The 17137-nt window shown below is 41.2% G+C and overlaps 2 protein-coding genes across 2 annotated transcripts; both read right to left on the minus strand.

The window, feature by feature from the left end:
- Window positions 1-3603: 3603 nt before the first annotated feature.
- LOC124093925 (1-acyl-sn-glycerol-3-phosphate acyltransferase epsilon-like) lies at window positions 3604-7025 on the minus strand. Its single transcript, XM_046446451.2, has one exon. It carries the CDS (start codon window positions 7008-7010, stop codon window positions 5916-5918), a length of 1095 nt encoding a protein of 364 aa, XP_046302407.1. The 5' UTR covers window positions 7011-7025; the 3' UTR covers window positions 3604-5915.
- An 8372-nt stretch (window positions 7026-15397) lies between these two features.
- LOC124093963 (acidic proline-rich protein HP43A-like) lies at window positions 15398-16550 on the minus strand. The gene is made up of 2 exons (XM_058579933.1): window positions 16433-16550; window positions 15398-15888 (listed from the first exon to the last, which is right to left on the minus strand). Exons 1-2 carry the CDS (start codon window positions 16548-16550, stop codon window positions 15398-15400), a joined length of 609 nt encoding a protein of 202 aa, XP_058435916.1.
- Between the last annotated feature and the right edge of the window lie 587 nt (window positions 16551-17137).

Below are 17137 nucleotides of genomic sequence, written 5' to 3' on the forward strand. Positions count from 1 at the left end.
AAGGATACTGGGAACACTGCAGTGATTTCACCTGGCTTGTGGATGAAGAGGGAGGGAAGCTTTCTGGAGGCATCCATGACAGAGGTCCAGGATGTTCTTAACACTGTGTCCATGACCCTCAGATTCCATACTCTCCCACCCCAGAAAGACAAGACAGCAATCAGAAAATGCATGCTGATTATTTTATTGGTCCATAGAGGGCACGACTACGACCATTTTGTTCCAAAAAAGATCTTCTTATTCACTCTCTGAAATAAACAAAGAGGGAAGGTTGTAGGGAAGATATGACATGCAGAAGGTTTCTAATCCCTGGCTGGCATCAATGAAGCCCTTCATGGGAGAGCCCACCTCCTCTGGTCTCCTGTAGGGCATGATGTAACATGTGGGATATGTTGCATTAGAAAAGAGGAAACCTAACTTGCTGGCTGCTACCCGCTTCCTGGTCTTGGGGCCACACATGTGGCTAAGATGGCACCTGGCAATCAGCCAGAAGGTGTTGCTGTGGGTTGTGATGAAAAATTGGACCACCTCTAGGAGAGGCTCAGAACCCTTCCGCCCTTGCCCTCGTGGACAGTTCGTGTCACCCATTACTGCCTGTAGGATGGGTGTACACGTGAACTCTCCCCACCCTGCTGACCTTTATCCTGATTGGCTCCTGTACATTATATTAGCTGTGTGTGCTTCCTCAATAAATGAGCTCCTGTCTTCCTGACGCGTCTGATTGTCCTTGGGCGAGGGAGGGCTGGGTGCCGGCGGTCAGTGGGCCCTCTCCTTTCTTGGCTCATGTTGGTCTGGGCTTGATCTCCCCATCTCTCCCACAGGTCGGGAGGGAACAAGGGCTAAAAACCCCGACAGTCTCCTGCTTCTCTTTCTTACCCTTTCCTTTTTGATTTCTTTTTCTTTCACTCTGGTTAAGCAACTAGCATGGAACCTGCTCTACATTGTTGCTTATAAGCTGAGGAAATAAAGACTATTCCTGGAAGGGGAAGTATGGAGATTGAAACTCAACAAGTTATATTATTTCATTGTGTGGGTGTATGATTTTTAACAACACATCCCAATACCATGTATAATTATGATGCATCAATAAAAATATAAAAATATAATTTCTATATTACTTATTCTGGGGGTACTATTGAAAATAGTCATGATCATATTTACAAAGAGGATGACCGCAACATTGAACCATAATACTAGTATTAAACAAGTGTATTAAAAGGGCTTAATTAAAGAAATTATGGTTAGTAACTTCATGGAATACTGTGTAATTTCAAATTAATAGATAAAGAAGCAGAAGGGATGGATAAGGAGGAATTTTAAAAAGCAAGAAATGAGTAAATTAAAAACATTTTCATTTACAAAGAAGAAGAACAAAAGAAAGAAAGGAAGGAAGGACTGCTAGAATGATCCATGTATCTCATAGGAAGCTCTGAATGTGTTGTAAAATATGGCACTTGATGTGAGCAACATAGAGTAAAATAGAGTTATGTGCTTGTAAGTGTATGACTATTTCCAAGAGAACACATAAAAATTAATGATCCAGACTTATGTTGGGAGATGTGAGGAGGTGGGATAGGCTTTCCTGATTTCATTGCATACCTTTATATTCAGTTGAATTTTCCAGCACAACGTGGATTGATTAACAAAATTGCATAGAAAAATAAAATTCACATTTGGGAGCACAGGCTTGAATTCATGTAGTAGGGATTCTGGACTGAGAGGCCCAATGGGAGATAAAACTGATTTATCCTGGTGACATGTACAGTAAATGTGAAATCATTTGAGTCTGAGCAAGGAGACACAGGGCCAAAAGAAAACACTGCTGGTATTCACAAAGCAATTACTTTCAGTAAATATTGGGAGAAAAGATGTTTGGTGCAGTATGACTCCAAATCAGAATTACCTTGGAGAACTTAAACTTACACTATTCAAGAATATTTATAAACATCTAGAAATGGGCTCCATGACCATGTTATTTCAACATGTTCATGGATGATTTGTTAACACCTTGAATTATGAGAAACATAAGAGTTAGGACCTTTTCTGGAGAGTGAGCTTAAATCACAGGTGCCCCTGAAATCTAGACCTGGGGTAGATTGAGCTTGGGAAGAGTTTATACCCTACCACTTGGGAAAGTGAAGGTGATGTCCAGGGCTTTGCAGGATGATAAATGTCAGAAAGCTCCTAATTACCTTCTGACAGGGTTGGTCCTTGTTGGTTTCCAGGATGAGGAGGGTGACTTGGCTGCTGCTGCTGCTGCTGCTATTTGTTGTGGTGGTCCCTGCTGGTTTCCAGGATGAGGAGGATGATTTTGCTGCCACTGTTGTTGCTACTGAACTCCTTGTTGGACAGTTCCTTTTCATCATGCAACTTCATATATTATACATTTGCCTTACAATGCTTTGTCACTTTAGTATGGTTTTACAGTGAGGTGTGATTTTATTTATTGAAGTGTTCTGAATGTTTTTGCATTTTGACAAGTTTCCAAAATCCATAATAAAATAAGTCTTTTTGTCATTATGCATGAGGAGATTCCAGAGGGTCTTTTTTTTATTTTATTTTTTTTTATTGTTGGTTGTTCAAAACATTACATAGTTCTTGATATATCATCTTTCACACTTTGCTTCAAGTGGGTTATGAACTCCCATTTTTAGCCCATATACAGATTGCAGAATCACATCAATTACACATCCATTGATTTACATATTGCCATACTAGTGACTGTCATGTTCTGCTACCTTTCCTATCCTCTACTATCCCCCCTCCCCTCCCCTCCCCACCCCTCTTCTCTCTCTACCCCCTCTACTGACCTTCATTTCTCCCCCTTGTATTATTTTTCCCTTTCCCCTCATTTCCTCTTGTATGTTCTTTTGTATAACCCTGAGGGTCTCCTTCCATTTCCATGCAATTTCCCTTTTCTCTCCCTTTCCCTCCCACCTCTCATCTCTGTTTAATGCTAATCTTCTTCTCATGCTCTTCGTCCCTACTCTGTTCTTAGTTACTCTCCTTATATCAAAGAAGACATTTGGCATTTGTTTTTTAGGGATTGGCTAGCTTCACTTAGCATAATCTGCTCTAATGCCATCCATTTCCCTGCAAATTCTATGATTTTGTCATTTTTTAATGCAGAGTAATACTCCATTGTGTATAAATGCCACATTTTTTTAATCCATTCGTCTATTGAAGGGCATCTGGGTTGGTTCCAAAGTCTTGCTATTGTGAATTGTGCTGCTATGAACATCGATGTAGCAGTGTCCCTGTAGCATGCTCTTTTTAGGTCTTTAGGGAATAGACCAAGAAGGGGAATAGACCAAGAAGGGGAATAGCTGGGTCAAATGGTGGCTCCATTCCCAGCTTTCCAAGAAATCTCCATACTGCTTTCCAAATTGGCTGCACCAATTTGCAGTCCCACCAGCAATGTACAAGTGTACCCTTTTCCCCACATCCTCGCCAGTACTTGTTGTTGTTTGACTTCATAATGGCTGCCAATCTTACTGGAGTGAGATGGTATCTTAGGGTGGTTTTGATTTGCATTTCTCTGACTGCTAGAGATGGTGAGCATTTTTTCATGTACTTGTTGATTGATTTTTTTTTTGACAGTGAAAGGTTTTATTTTATTTTTTACTTTCATCCAAACACACCCTTTGCTGAAAAACATAAAAGCATGCACAATGATGAAATTCTTATAAAGAAAAACCAAGTAATAAGTAAGCTGTAAATCAACAATAATACAAGGAAAGCTTAAAATGATAATGTGAAATGATTTACAGGTAGGCATATAGCTTTTAATTTTAGAAAACAGTTAATTCAAGTCAACATCAACATGTGTTAAGTTTCTGACTCCTCAAATGTTTTGATACAAAAATGTTTCCAACTCCCATGTTTTATTGACCTTTTGTGATAAGAAAGTTAAATACAGTCCTAAGAAACACCTTATTCAAAAATGACCTCGTGAAGGTCACCTTTCTTGTTAAAATCATTTGTAATCCACATAATTCCAATAATATTTTCTCTTAAAATTTAAATAGAAGCATATCCATGATATTCCAAGTTCCACAACTTAAATTCATTTTGATTTGTCAGAAACAAGCTCTAAAATTAGGACTTAAAAAAAAGTATTTAACAGAGACATGGAATTGATCTAAATTTCACTTTACATGTAAAAGAAAACGGCAATTCAGCATGAGGACACTTTTCATGAGTCTGATCCAAGCCTCCACTCATATAGTCAGGCTGACCGTATTCTGTGGGAAGATAGGCATATGAATGTTGTACACATACACATACTAACGGACAGAGACTGATTCACACCACACTACTCTTCAAAGGTATTGTTTGAAATGGCTTATTCTCTGGTTTTGGAAAAGTAACGGAAGATAGAGAAAATTTCCCTCGATTTTTTTCCCTCCATTTTGCTTTTTATAATTCAATTGGTGTGTTTCATCTGGGTCACAAAATGATTTTGCAACAAAAACTGACCAACAGAAAGCAGAATTGTTATCTTAAAACACCAGAAAGCAGTTGTATTTAAATTATAACATAAAAACAGAGCATAAAAACAGACCTTTAAAAAGGTCTTCTTCCATAACTGAAAGCCGTGATTTGGTTCCTGGAACGTAGTAGCTCTTATTCTCACTTTGTAGCTCCATTTAAACCAATGGAAAGAACCAAATCTACTCAGTCCTGATGAATGATGTGAGGAAGGTGAATTTCTTGACACTGAACAAGTGCGAGATGCCTCTGCAGAAGTCTGGGAAGCTTGCTCGGAGTGCCTGGTGAGTTCCACTCCAAGCCAGGCCCGCTGGCCGGCCACTCTTCACTGCTGGTCTACTGTGCAAGCTAGGAGCAGCACCACTGAAGGAAGGGGTCCGGGAGGAAGGAAGGGCCCAGTGCAGCTACCATGATAGCAGAAAGATGGTTTCTGAATCAAACAGTTGGCTAGATCAAAGAGAAAAGAGGCCAAAGGCACATGCTAGCAATGGAGTCGTGATGTTTGTGGGCTCCGACCACCTCAAAGACCTGGGGACTCCAGATCCAGACAAAAGTTCACAGTAATTACTCTGATATAAAAAATAACAGGAAACAATTTTGTTTTCAAGCACTTATGGCACAGATGTTGGGAAGTACTAATAGCGTAGCTTAAATCTTCAAAAGCTGGGCAAATTCAAGTTCTGTTGTAATGAATCAGTTGCAAATTTAACTTAAAGTTCATTCTGACATTTGATACAGTATTCTCTTGTGCAGAGTATAGGGTATGCAAATTAAGTGTTTTGCATAAATATTAGAAATGTTAATTATTTTTCAAATACAAAGTAAAATCAGCTAATATCGCAATACAAAAAAAAAAAAAAAAAAAAAAAACACTGAACAGAATTTCTTTCCCCATGAACATTTCTTGCCCTTTTCCTTGAACGTATTCATACTTAAATTCAGTTTCTTTCATGGGCTTGCACAAAGTAAGTAAAAGCCAAATATTGCTAGCTTCAAGATACTAAACAGTGATGAGTTTGGAGTTGTCAGGTTGTAAAAAAAAAACTGAAAATAACAAATAGAGTGAAATATGCTGCAAATTAATGTTAAAAAATACAGCCCTCTAAATTACAAAATGACATCAAATTATACAATGCTAATAATCTTCGGAAGCTGACGTTAGCTCGTGGGAGGTGTAAAGAATAGCATAAGCTCCACTTGGCTTTTACCTTTCCAGCAGCTCCTGCAATAACGTTGAAAAACCACCTTATGTTTGCCCAAGATCATCTGCTTATCGGCTTTAGTCACAAACTCTATCTTATCCAATGTTCAATCAACAAGGCTTTATTTACACTTCTTACTAAACTCAGGAAACAAGTTGACGTACTAGGCAGCCACAACGGTGAGAGGCAAGGCAGCACATTTGTGGCTGGGGTGCCCCCTGCTCATGCTCTGATGGTGACCCACAGGCAGCCCAGCAGGGTCCCATAGAGCCACGTGTTCACATACAGTTTCCTTCCCGCCTCCGTGGTCAGCGTGCCAGCAGTCAGTCCACTGAGGATCAACAGTGATGGCAAGGTCTTCTTGAGACTTAGTTTGGAATGAACACATTTCCCAGGAAATTTGTTTCTTCTTTCTGGATCCGGTGAATCAAAGAATTCTATGAGCAACTTATCTTTTATCTCAAAACGCTCATGAAGCCATCTTCTCATATACTCTTGTTCTTCTGGGACATCTTTCTTGTCTATACGAGCTATGTGAATATGAATTGTTGGACATTCTTTGCAGAGAAATTCCGTCATGGACGGTGACTCTTCTCGCTCTCCTTTATTGTCTTTCCCTTGGTAAACCACTGTAACATCATAAATCGCATCTAAGTAGTTCTTCATAGAATCAAAAGCAACATAAGTTGCCTTTATTCTTGGTGTCAGCACATACTTTAATACTGGAAGGCCTTGTTGAACAGCAAATGTCTGGCTAGCCGAAAGGAGCTTTGTCTGTCCTGGATTATACCTTGTTCCCTCTGGAAAAATCACAAGATACATTGGGGTCCCCGCGTCCACGTAACTCCGCAGATTCCTCCTCATGTCTCTTTCGTTAAATTTGGCACTTCGCTTCACATAGATCCCTCCATGCTGAGAAAAGTAACACCCATATAATGGAAGCCACTTGAGCCTATCCTTCAGCACGTAGCGCACGTGTCCGAGAGCATTCTGCCGGATGGCCAGAATATCAGCAACAACCCAGTCAACTGTGCTTTGATGATTTGCTAAATATATTATATTTTCTTTATTTTTTGGCAAATCTCCATATAGCAATATCTGCACCCCGGTGTAGTTCTCGAAGAAGAAGAGCACCGTGCTCTGGTAGACCCAGTACAGCCGGTCGTCCACTGCCTGGTAGATGCGGGCTGGCAGGAGGGCGGACAGAAGCCGCCAGACCCCCCAGGCCAGCACGTAGGTGGGCGCAGAGCCCAGGAGCACGACTCTCGGCAGCAGGTAGCGCATGGAGTACATGTGGAGCACCAGGGACAGCAGCATCTTCCCGGCTTGGCAGCCGGGGCTCCGCCTGTCCTCCCCGCCCGGCGCCGGGCCTCAGCCGCAGCCGGCGCGCGGCCAATCACGGCGCGGGCGGGCGCGCCGCCGCCCCCTCACCTCCCAGGCCCCGGCCTCCAAGAAGCCGAGCCCGCCACCCGCTCCCGGCCTCCGTCCCCAGCCGCATGGGCCGCGCCGCCGCCGGGGCGCCGACTGGGAGTGCGGGCCGGTGCGCTGCTCGTGGCCGCCGCGCAAGGGGACGCGTGGCCCTGCGGAGCTCGCTGCTCAGGAGCGGTGACCTGTTGATTGATTGTATGTCCTCCTCTGAGAAGTGTCTGTTCAGGTCCTTGGCCCATTTGTTGATTGGGTTGTTAGTTATCTTATTGTCTAATTTTTGGAGTTCTTTGTATACTCTGGATATTAGGGCTCTGTCTGAAGTGTGAGGAGTAAAGATTTGTTCCCAGGATGTAGGCTCTCTATTTACCTCTCTTATTGTTTCTTTTGCTGAGAAAAAACTTTTTAGTTTGAGTAAGTCCCATTTGTTGATTCTAGTTATTAACTTTTGTGCTATGGGTGTCCTATTGAGGAATTTGGAGCCCGACCCCACTGAATATAGATCGTAGCCAACTTTTTCTTCTATCAGACACCGTGTCTCTGATTTGATATCAAGCTCCTTGATCCATTTTGAATTCACTTTTGTGCATGGCGAGAGAAAGGGATTCAGTTTCATTTTGTTGCATATGGATTTCCAGTTTTCCCAGCACCATTTGTTGAAGATGCTATCCTTCCTCCATTGCATGCTTTTACCCCTTTATCAAATATAAGATAGTTGTAGTTTTGTGGATTGGTTTCTGTGTCCTCTATTCTGTACCATTGGTCCACCCGCCTGTTTTGGTACCAGTACCATGCTGTTTTTGTTACTATTGCTCTGTAGTATAGTTTAAAGTCTGGTATCGCTATACCACCTGATTCACACTTCCTGCTTAGCATTGTTTTTGCTATTCTGGGTCGTTTATTTTTCCATATGAATTTCATGATTGCTTTCTCTATTTCTACAAGAAATGCCATTGGGATTTTGATTGGCATTGCATTAAACCTATAGAGAACTTTTGGTAATATCGCCATTTTGATGATGTTAGTTCTGCCTATCCATGAACAGGGTATATTTTTCCATCTTCTAAGATCTTCTTCTATTTCTCTCTTTAGGGTTCTGTAGTTTTCATTGTATAAGTCTTTCACCTCTTTTGTTAGGTTGATTCCCAAGTATTTTATTTTTTTTGAAGATATTGTGAATGGAGTGGTTGTCCTCATTTCCATTTCAGAGGATTCGTCGCTGATATACAGGAATGCCTTTGATTTATGTGTGTTGATTTTATATCCTGCCACTTTGCTGAATTCATTTATTAGTTCTAATAGTTTCTTTGTAGACCCTTTTGGGTCTGCTAGGTATAGAATCATATCATCTGCAAATAGTGATAATTTAAGTTCTTCTTTTCCTGTTTTTATGCCTTTAATTTCTTTCATCTGTCTAATTGCTCTGGCCAGTGTTTCGAGAACTATGTTGAACAGAAGTGGTGAGAGAGGGCATCCCTGTCTTGTACCAGATTTTAGAGGGAATGCCTTCCATTTTTCTCCATTCAGAATGATGCTAGCCTGAGGCTTAGCATAGATTGCTTTTACAATATTGAGGTATGTTCCTGTTATCCCTAGTTTTTCTAGAGTTTTGAACATAAAGGGATGCTGTACTGTGTCGAATGCTTTTTCCGCATCTATCGAGATGATCATATGGTTCTTATTTTTAAGTCTATTGATGTGGTGAATAACATTTATTGATTTCCGTATATTGAACCAGCCTTCCATCCCAGGGATGAATCCTACTTGATCATGGTGCACAATTTTTTTGATATGTTTTTGTATCCGATTCGCCAGAATTTTATTGAGGATTTTTGCATCTAGGTTCATTAGAGATATTGGTCTGAAGTTTCCTTTCTTTGAAGTGTCTTTGTCTGGTTTAGGTATCAGGGTGATGTTGGCCTCGTAGAATGAATTTGGAAGTTCTCCCTCTTTTTCTATTTCCCGAAGTAGCTTGAAAAGTATTGGTATTAGTTCCTCTTTAAAGGTTTTGTAAAACTCTGCTGTATACCCATCCGGTCCTGGGCTTTTCTTAGTTGGTAGTCTTTTGATGGTTTCTTCTATTTCCTCAATTGATATTGGTCTGTTTAGGTTGTCTATATCCTCCTGACTCAATCTGGGCAGATCATATGACTTCAGAAATTTATCGATGCCTTCACTATCTTCTAATTTATTGGAGTATAAGGATTCAAAATAATTTTTGATTATCTTCTGTATTTCTGAAGTGTCTGTTGTGATATTGCCTTTTTCATCCCGTATGCTAGTAATTTGAGTTCTCTCTCTTCTTCTCTTCACTAGCATGGCTAAGGGTCTGTCGATTTTGTTTATTTTTTCAAAGAACCAACTTTTAGTTTTGTCAATTTTTTCAATTGTTTCTTTTGTTTCGATTTCATTAATTTCAGCTCTGATTTTAATTATTTCTTGCCTTCTACTTCTTTTGCTGTTGTTTTGCTCTTCTTTTTCTAGGATTTTGAGATGAAGCATGAGATCATTTATTTGTTGGTTTTTTCTTTTTTTAAGGAATGAACTCCAAGCAATGAATTTTCCTCTTAGAACTGCTTTCAATGTGTCCCACAGATTCCGATATGTTGTGTCTGTGTTTTCATTTATCTCTAAGAATTTTTTAATTTCCTCCTTGATGTCTTCTATAACCCATTGATCATTCAGTAACCTATTGTTCATTCTCCAAGTGATGTATGCTTTTTCCTTCCTTCTTTTATCGTTGATTTTCAGTTTCATTCCATTATGATCAGATAGGATGCATGGTATTATCTCTACTCCTTTATATTGTCTAAGCGTTGCCCTGTGACATAATATATGATCTATTTTTGAGAAGGATCCATGTGCTGCTGAGAAAAAAGTGTAACTGCTTGATGTTGGGTGGTATATTCTATATATGTCAATTAAGTCTAGGTTATTAATTGTGTTATTGAGTTCTATAGTTTCCTTATTCAACTTTTGTTTGGAAGATCTGTCCAGTGGCGAGAGAGGTGTGTTGAAGTCTCCCATGATTATTGTATGGTGGTCTATTAGACTCTTGAACTTGAGAAGAGTTTGTTTGATGAACATAGCTGCACCATTGTTTGGGGCATATATATTTATGATTGTTATGTCTTGTTGGTGTATGGTTCCCTTGAGCAGTATGTAGTGTCCCTCTTTATCCCTTTTGATTAACTTTGGCTTGAAATCTATTTTATTTGATATGAGTATGGACACTCCTGCTTGTTTCCGAAGTCCATATGAGTGATATGATTTTTCCCAACCTTTCACCTTCAGCCTATGTATGTCTTTTCCTATCAAATGCGTCTCCTGTAGGCAGCATATTGTTGGTCTTGTTTTGTGGTCCATTCTACTAGCCTGCGTCTCTTAATTGGTGAGTTTAAGCCATTAACATTTAGGGTTATTATTGAGATATGGGTTGTTGTTCCAGCCATATTTGTTTATTTCTGTTACTAAACATGGTTTGTTTTCCTCTTTGATTATTCCCCCCCCTTTACTGTCCTACCTCCCACTGTTGGTTTTCATTGTTATTTTCCATTTCCTCTTCCTGTAATCTTTTGCTGAGGATGTTTTGAAGAGATGGTTTTCTAGCTGCATATTCTTTTAACTTTTGTTTGTATTGGAAGGTTTTAATTTCATCTTCCATCCTGAAGCTTAATTTCGCTGGATACACAATTCTTGGTTGGAACCCATTTTCTTTCAGTGTTTGAAATATATTATTCCAGGATCTTCTAGCTTTCAGAGTCTGTGTTGAAAGATCAGCTGTTATCCTGATTGGCTTACCCCTAAATGTAATCTGCTTCCTTTCTCTTGTAGCTTTTAAAATTCTCTCCTTATTCTGTATGTTGGGCATCTTCATTATAATGTGTCTAGGTGTGGATCTCTTATAATTTTGCACATTCGGTGTCCTGTAGGCTTCTAGAATTTGGGATTCTGTCTCATTCTTCAAGTCTGGGAAGTTTTCTCATATTATTTCATTGAATAAATTGCTCATTCCTTTGGTATGGAGTTCTATACCTTCCTGTATCCCAATGACTCTTAAGTTTGGTCTCTTAATGTTATCCCATATTTCTTGGATGTTCTGCTCATGGTTTCTTAACAGTCTTGCTGAGCTGTCTATGTTCTTTTCAAGTTGAAATACTTTGTCTTCATTGTCTGATGTTCTATCTTCTAAGTGTTCTACTCTGCTGGTAGTACTCTCAATTGAGTTTTTAAGTTGGTTTATTGCTTCCTGCATTTCTAGGATTTCTGTTTGTTTGTTTTTTATAACCTCTATCTCCCTGTATAGTTGATCCTTTGCTTCCTGGATTTGTTTGTGTAATTCCTTGTCGAAGTGATCTTTCATTGTCTGATTTTGCTGTCTAATTTCTTCCTTGATACTGCAGATCATCTGAAGCATATATATCCTGAATTCTTTATCTGACATTCCATCTGCTGCAGCTGTTACCTCTTCTAAAGTTGAGTTGACCTGCATTGCTTGTAGTCCTTTCTTTCCTTGTCTTTTCATACTGCTTGCGTTTCTTTCTTCTTGGTGAAACTGTTGTGTTTTTGAAATTTTTTCCCCCCCGTATATATTTATATTGCTCTTGTATAGTTTAAAATTCTCCCTTGCAGGTGCGGGCGGGGGCTCTGCTCTGCCCCTCCTCCAATTGGTGTGAGATGTCTACCACGCCCGCGGACCCCTGGGCCTGATCCGCTGTTCTGTCGCAGGTCTGCCTACCTTGCAGGTGGGGGCGAAGTCTCTGCCCTGCCCCTCCTACCACACCCGGGGACCGCTAGGCCTGATCTGCAGGTTAGTCACCGGTCTGCCCACCTTGCGGGCACGGGTGGCAGTTCCGCTCCGCCCCCACTCCAATTGGGGTCACTTGACCACCACACAGGCGAGCCGCTGGGCCTGATCTGGGCACGGGCTAAGGCTCTGCTCTGCCCCTACTCCAGTTGGGGTGAAGTGTGTACCACGCTGGCAGGCCGCTGGGCCTGATCCACCGGTCTGTCGCAGGTCTGCTTACCTTGCCGGCGCTGGCAGTGGCTCTGCCCTGTCCCTCCTACCACACCTGCAGACCGCTGGGCCTGATCTGCAGGTTGGTCGCAGGTCTTCCTACCTTGCGGGCACGGGCGGCGGCCCCTCTCCTCGCCTCTGGCTCGATGACAAAGCGAGAGAGACTTGGGTATCTGTGACTCACCCTCCCTACCAGGGGACCAACTGTTTCCGTCGCCGCTGGCACCGATGAAGTTTTCTCCTCGGCCGCTCTCCGATGACATCAGATCTCTGCCATGCTGGCATCCCCTGTTCTATGGCTGAATCCCATTTTCTTCTCTTCCAATAGGCGGAGCTGTGCCCTCTGAGCTGAGCTTCTGCCCTCTATGTGCTGACAGAAATCCCTGTACGGTGGCTCCTGGGAGTCTCTCAATCCTGCTAATGTGGATTCCGTTGGGAAGGAATTCTGTCTGCGGAACTCTGGTGATGTCACCACTCTGCTATGGCGGGCCCCAGGCTCCTTGCCGGAGTGTCCGAAGGGAGGGGTGGGACTGGTCTGTCTCTGGTTGGTTTCAGCTCCCGGTTTTCTATTTCATGAAGGCTTGGCAAGAGACCTCTTCCTAGAGTCCCTGCACCGCTCCTGCTGCGCTGCGCCTTGGAGGCTATCCGCCCTGACGCGGGGGCCGCGTGCAGGCAGCCGACAGTCGCCGAGTCGCGCGGGCAGCGGCTGGCGGGTCTGGACCTCTGCGCTGCGTGGCGGAGATTCACTCGTCTAGCGCAGACTGTCACCTCCAAAAATCCTTCCAATTCCCGGCCGGTCTCTCTTTAGTGGAATTTTGCTAGGAGTTTCTCAGCAGGTCAAATCTAAGCGTATCCATGCGTCTCTCTGACCCCTTTGTTGAGGAGGTACTGAAAGCGCTGCCTCCCCTCTCGCCGCCATGTTGGATCCCCCACCATTTTTCCAGAGGGTCTTGGAATATCCCCAAAGAATTTACTTTCTCTCCTAATTAAAAGAGAGATATTAACCTAATTAAAATTTCAATTTTTAAAATTTGCCTGGAAATTTTAGGATTTCCTAAATTTGCCTCATGTTTACTGAGTCACATGGATAAAATGATTAATAAGTATCTCATAAATTGTACAAAATTTCTGCAAACCTAACATGATCTTATATGATGTTATCACTTATCATTTTGAGTACCATATCAGCTTATTGGGTGTCAAAAACTTCTAAGGAAGAATAGAAGCATAAAATCAAATCTGAAGGACTCCAAATTTCCTACTCCTTAAAACCCTCAGGGTGTGTCTTGTGTGAAATTCAACATTCTTTATTTGAATAACAAAAGGTGGAAGGCATAGATCACAAATGAGTAATGATAAAATAGAGGGAAAGAGAAGACAGGGTTCAAGGAAGAGGCAAACTACAAACACATTCAGGTCCAAAAATACTTGATTGAATTATTTTGGACATATTAAGGATTTTTCAGCCTGTGTACATTCCTAAATTTGTTATATATATTTTAAAAATACATTTTTAAAAATGTATTTTTTCTATAGAATCCAAGGCAGACAGGAAACAATAAATCTTTTGCCTGGCAGCTGGCTTGTGGTTAAAGGAGGTGGGAAGCTGGGTGGAAGCACCCATGGGAAGGGGTCCTAGTTGTCCATACATTGTGTCCATAGTCTCCAAATTCCAGACCTTCCAGCCCCCCAAAAGAGGACAGAAATCAGAAATGACATGCTGATTGTTTTATTTGCAGATTAAAGACACTTTTATGACTGAATTATTCCAACAGCGTAACACTCCAAAGGGCAACATCTTCTCTTTTGCTGTCTGAAACAAGAATGGAAAATTTCAGGGGAGAACTGATATGGCGGGAGACTGATCATCACTTGTTGGTATCAGTGAAGTGAGGCAGGTGACAGCCCACCTCCTCTTTCTTTTCCCTTTGTCCTTCCCCCTTTTCCCTCCTAATCTCATTATTCTTTCTTGTTAGGCACCTGAACACATTTAGAGGCTACCAAGTTTGCTTGGAATATGAGGCAGTGATAATTATTCTTAGGTTGTCTTTTGATTTCTATTGAAAATGGTCAATTCTGTGTCTACAAAAATAGTCACTACAAATATATTTATAATAGTGAAATTGAAACAGGCTCAAAGTGTATAAGCAATATTTGATTCAAAAGTATGACAAAGTTACACACTGGAAAATGATACAATTGCAAGAATATTAAATGTGGAAGAAAGTAAAAAATTGAGAAGGAGATAGATATAATGAAATAAGGAAAGGAAGAGCAGAAAGAATAGAATCAGAAAAAGGAAGAGAGAAAGAAAATAGAAGGAAGGAAGAATGGAAAAAAAGGAATAAAGAAACTATCTATACATCTAAATAAACATATTAGAAAAGAAATATTAAAGAATATGTCATTTGAAATGAGCAACATACAGATATGCATATCATTTTTGTCATCAGTTGTAGGAAAAAGTATGATGTACTTATATGTTCATAATGTTTCTAAAAAGATTTCATAAAGAAATTATACTGTGGCTTTTGGTGAGGGATATGGGGAAGGTAGAATGAAATGTCTTTTAAAAATAGCTTCATACCTTTCTCTCCATTTAGACCAATTTTATTTTTGCATGAGCATTGATTCATTTAAAAGTGAGCACTTTAAAATCTAGATAAAAATTAGTATCAGAGACTGAATATTATTTGAAAGGAGTACTGAACGTGAGAGCTGTGATATGACATAGAACTAAGCTAAGAGTCATCAGGAGGATATATGAGATGAGAAGCCATTGAGTCTGAACAAAGAGGCAGAGGACAAAAGAAAGAATCATGCTCTGCTTGCTTAAACCAACTTGAATGAAGTCAAGAATATAATCAGTGAGAGAAAGCAAAATAGAGGGCAATGCTCCTTAAAATCATAATTACTTTGGAGTAAGAACTTAAAATATTGGCATTCTCTACAGCAGAGAAACATTTAGAAAGAGATTCCATGACTGCAAATATTCCCTATTTTACCAATTGATTTTCTGGAACACTGCACTCTGTGTTAGTGTCCTATCTGAGGAGTGAATTAGAATCTTAGGTGTCTTTGAATTTAGATTTACTGGGATGATAGAAGATGGAAGGTCTTTGTAGTCTACCCTCAGAGGAGGGTGGTGGTTCCTTTACCAGATGGGATGAAATGAAGGAGTATGCTCATGATTACCTTGTGATTGGGGTGGTCATTGTTGGTTTTCAGGATGAAAGGGGCCATTTGGCTGCTGCTGCTGCTGTTAGTACTGTTCTCCTTGTTGGGGTGGTTCCTGCCGGTTTTCAGGACAAGGGGGGCCCTTTGGGTTGTTGCTGCTGGCCTCCTTGTTGAGGTGGTCCCTGATGGTTTCCAGGACGAGGGGGGGGGCATTTGTTGCTCTGCTGCTGCTGGCCTCCTTGCTGGGGTGGTCCCTTCTGGTTACCAGGATGGGGGGGGGCATTTGGTTGCTGCTGCTGCTGTTGCTGCTGACCTCCTTGTTGGATGGTCCTTGCTGGTTTCCAGGACAAGGGGGACCATCGGGTTGGTGTTGCTGACCTCCTTGTTGAGGTGGTCTCTGATGGTTACCAGGACAAGGGGGACCATTTGGTTGCTGCTGCTGGCCTCCTTGTTGAGGTGGTCCTTGCTGAGAACCTTCTTGTTGGTTTCTGTAACCAGCAGGAGGTCTAGGTCTGAATCCTCCATTATGATATCGTTGAGGCTGCTGCTGGTAGATCTGGCTTTGCTCGTCACTATCTGTTTGGGTACAGCCCAAGAATAGATGAGCTTAGTGGTGGAAAACTCCTTACTATTTATCTCTCTGATCTTGTCACATAGACCCTTTTTCCCTGAATGTTATTCTCAGCTTCCAACCTTCCTCACGGCCTCTCCTTCCTCATGAAGAACTCCTTTATCAGTTTACTCTCATATGGAATATCTCACATTCAGTTCCAAGAACAATTGGCTGTCCTTAAGTTTTAAAAACAACAACAAAAATGTTTTGATCACCTAACCATCTGAGACAGAAGAGTTACAAAATAAAAGTATTAAGAATGTCAGTTATGTTTTGAGACACAGTAATAAGTGCTGAGCATGAATTCAAGTCTTTTCACCTGAGCCCTGTATTGAAACAACAGATGAGTTTGTCAGGGCCCAAGGTCCCCATGGAAAAATACTAAGACAGAGAAGAGAAAAATAAGTGATGACCTGCAAGATTCACTAAACAGCTGTGGAAGTTTTTGTCAGTTACCAGGACACAGCAGAACAGAGGAAAACAGAGAAAAAGAATCCAGATGCTTACTTGGGCTCATTTTGTCCTGAAACTCTGCAGTGCTAGAGAGGCCTACCGAGGAAAAATGAAGCTGCTGAGTGACTCTCAGCACCAGGGAAGAGCCAGAATAAGGGCCCTTCCCATTCATGAATCATCTCTCCACAGTCCTTTCTCCCTGGGGGAGCAGATGACTTAGTCTTGTGAGGAAAGCCAGGGCTCCCTGTTATTCAAGTTGGTGGTCATGCACCTGCAGAATTTAGGTTGGGGAAAGTTCATGTATATCTTTGGGAGAACTAGCATGCAAAAATAAAAGTGATGACAACATGAATTTTGTAAAATTGAAAAATTCCTGAGGAAAACAAAAAGAAAGTTGAGGATGAATTGGATCTTAACTGATTCCATGGAGGAGGAAGAGTGTTCATAGCTATAAACTCTAAGAAATGAAGCACACGATGAAGTGAAAAGTTAGTCCTCAATCTCACAGATGAAACTGAGCCTCCTATAGGGAAAGGTGACTTCCAACCACAACCTGTGCACCCCCTAAGTGAACTTGTCAGTCATTCTACGTGATTCTGTGGGCAGCATAGGAGACTATAATGGAATGGCTGGTGGTTGCCATGCTGAGTCTCAAAAATGTGCTTGATACTAAAAAAATAATATAATAAAAAAACTAAACCAAAATTTTGTCATCCCTAGAATTCTTCAAACCTTGCTCCTAATATTTGTTAAGTATTC

This window comes from Marmota monax, unplaced genomic scaffold (assembly GCF_021218885.2).
Source record: "Marmota monax isolate L192 unplaced genomic scaffold, Marmota_monax_Labrador192_F-V1.1 WCK01_AAM20220418_F8-fsc00314, whole genome shotgun sequence".
NCBI classification, from domain to species: Eukaryota; Metazoa; Chordata; class Mammalia; order Rodentia; family Sciuridae; genus Marmota; species Marmota monax.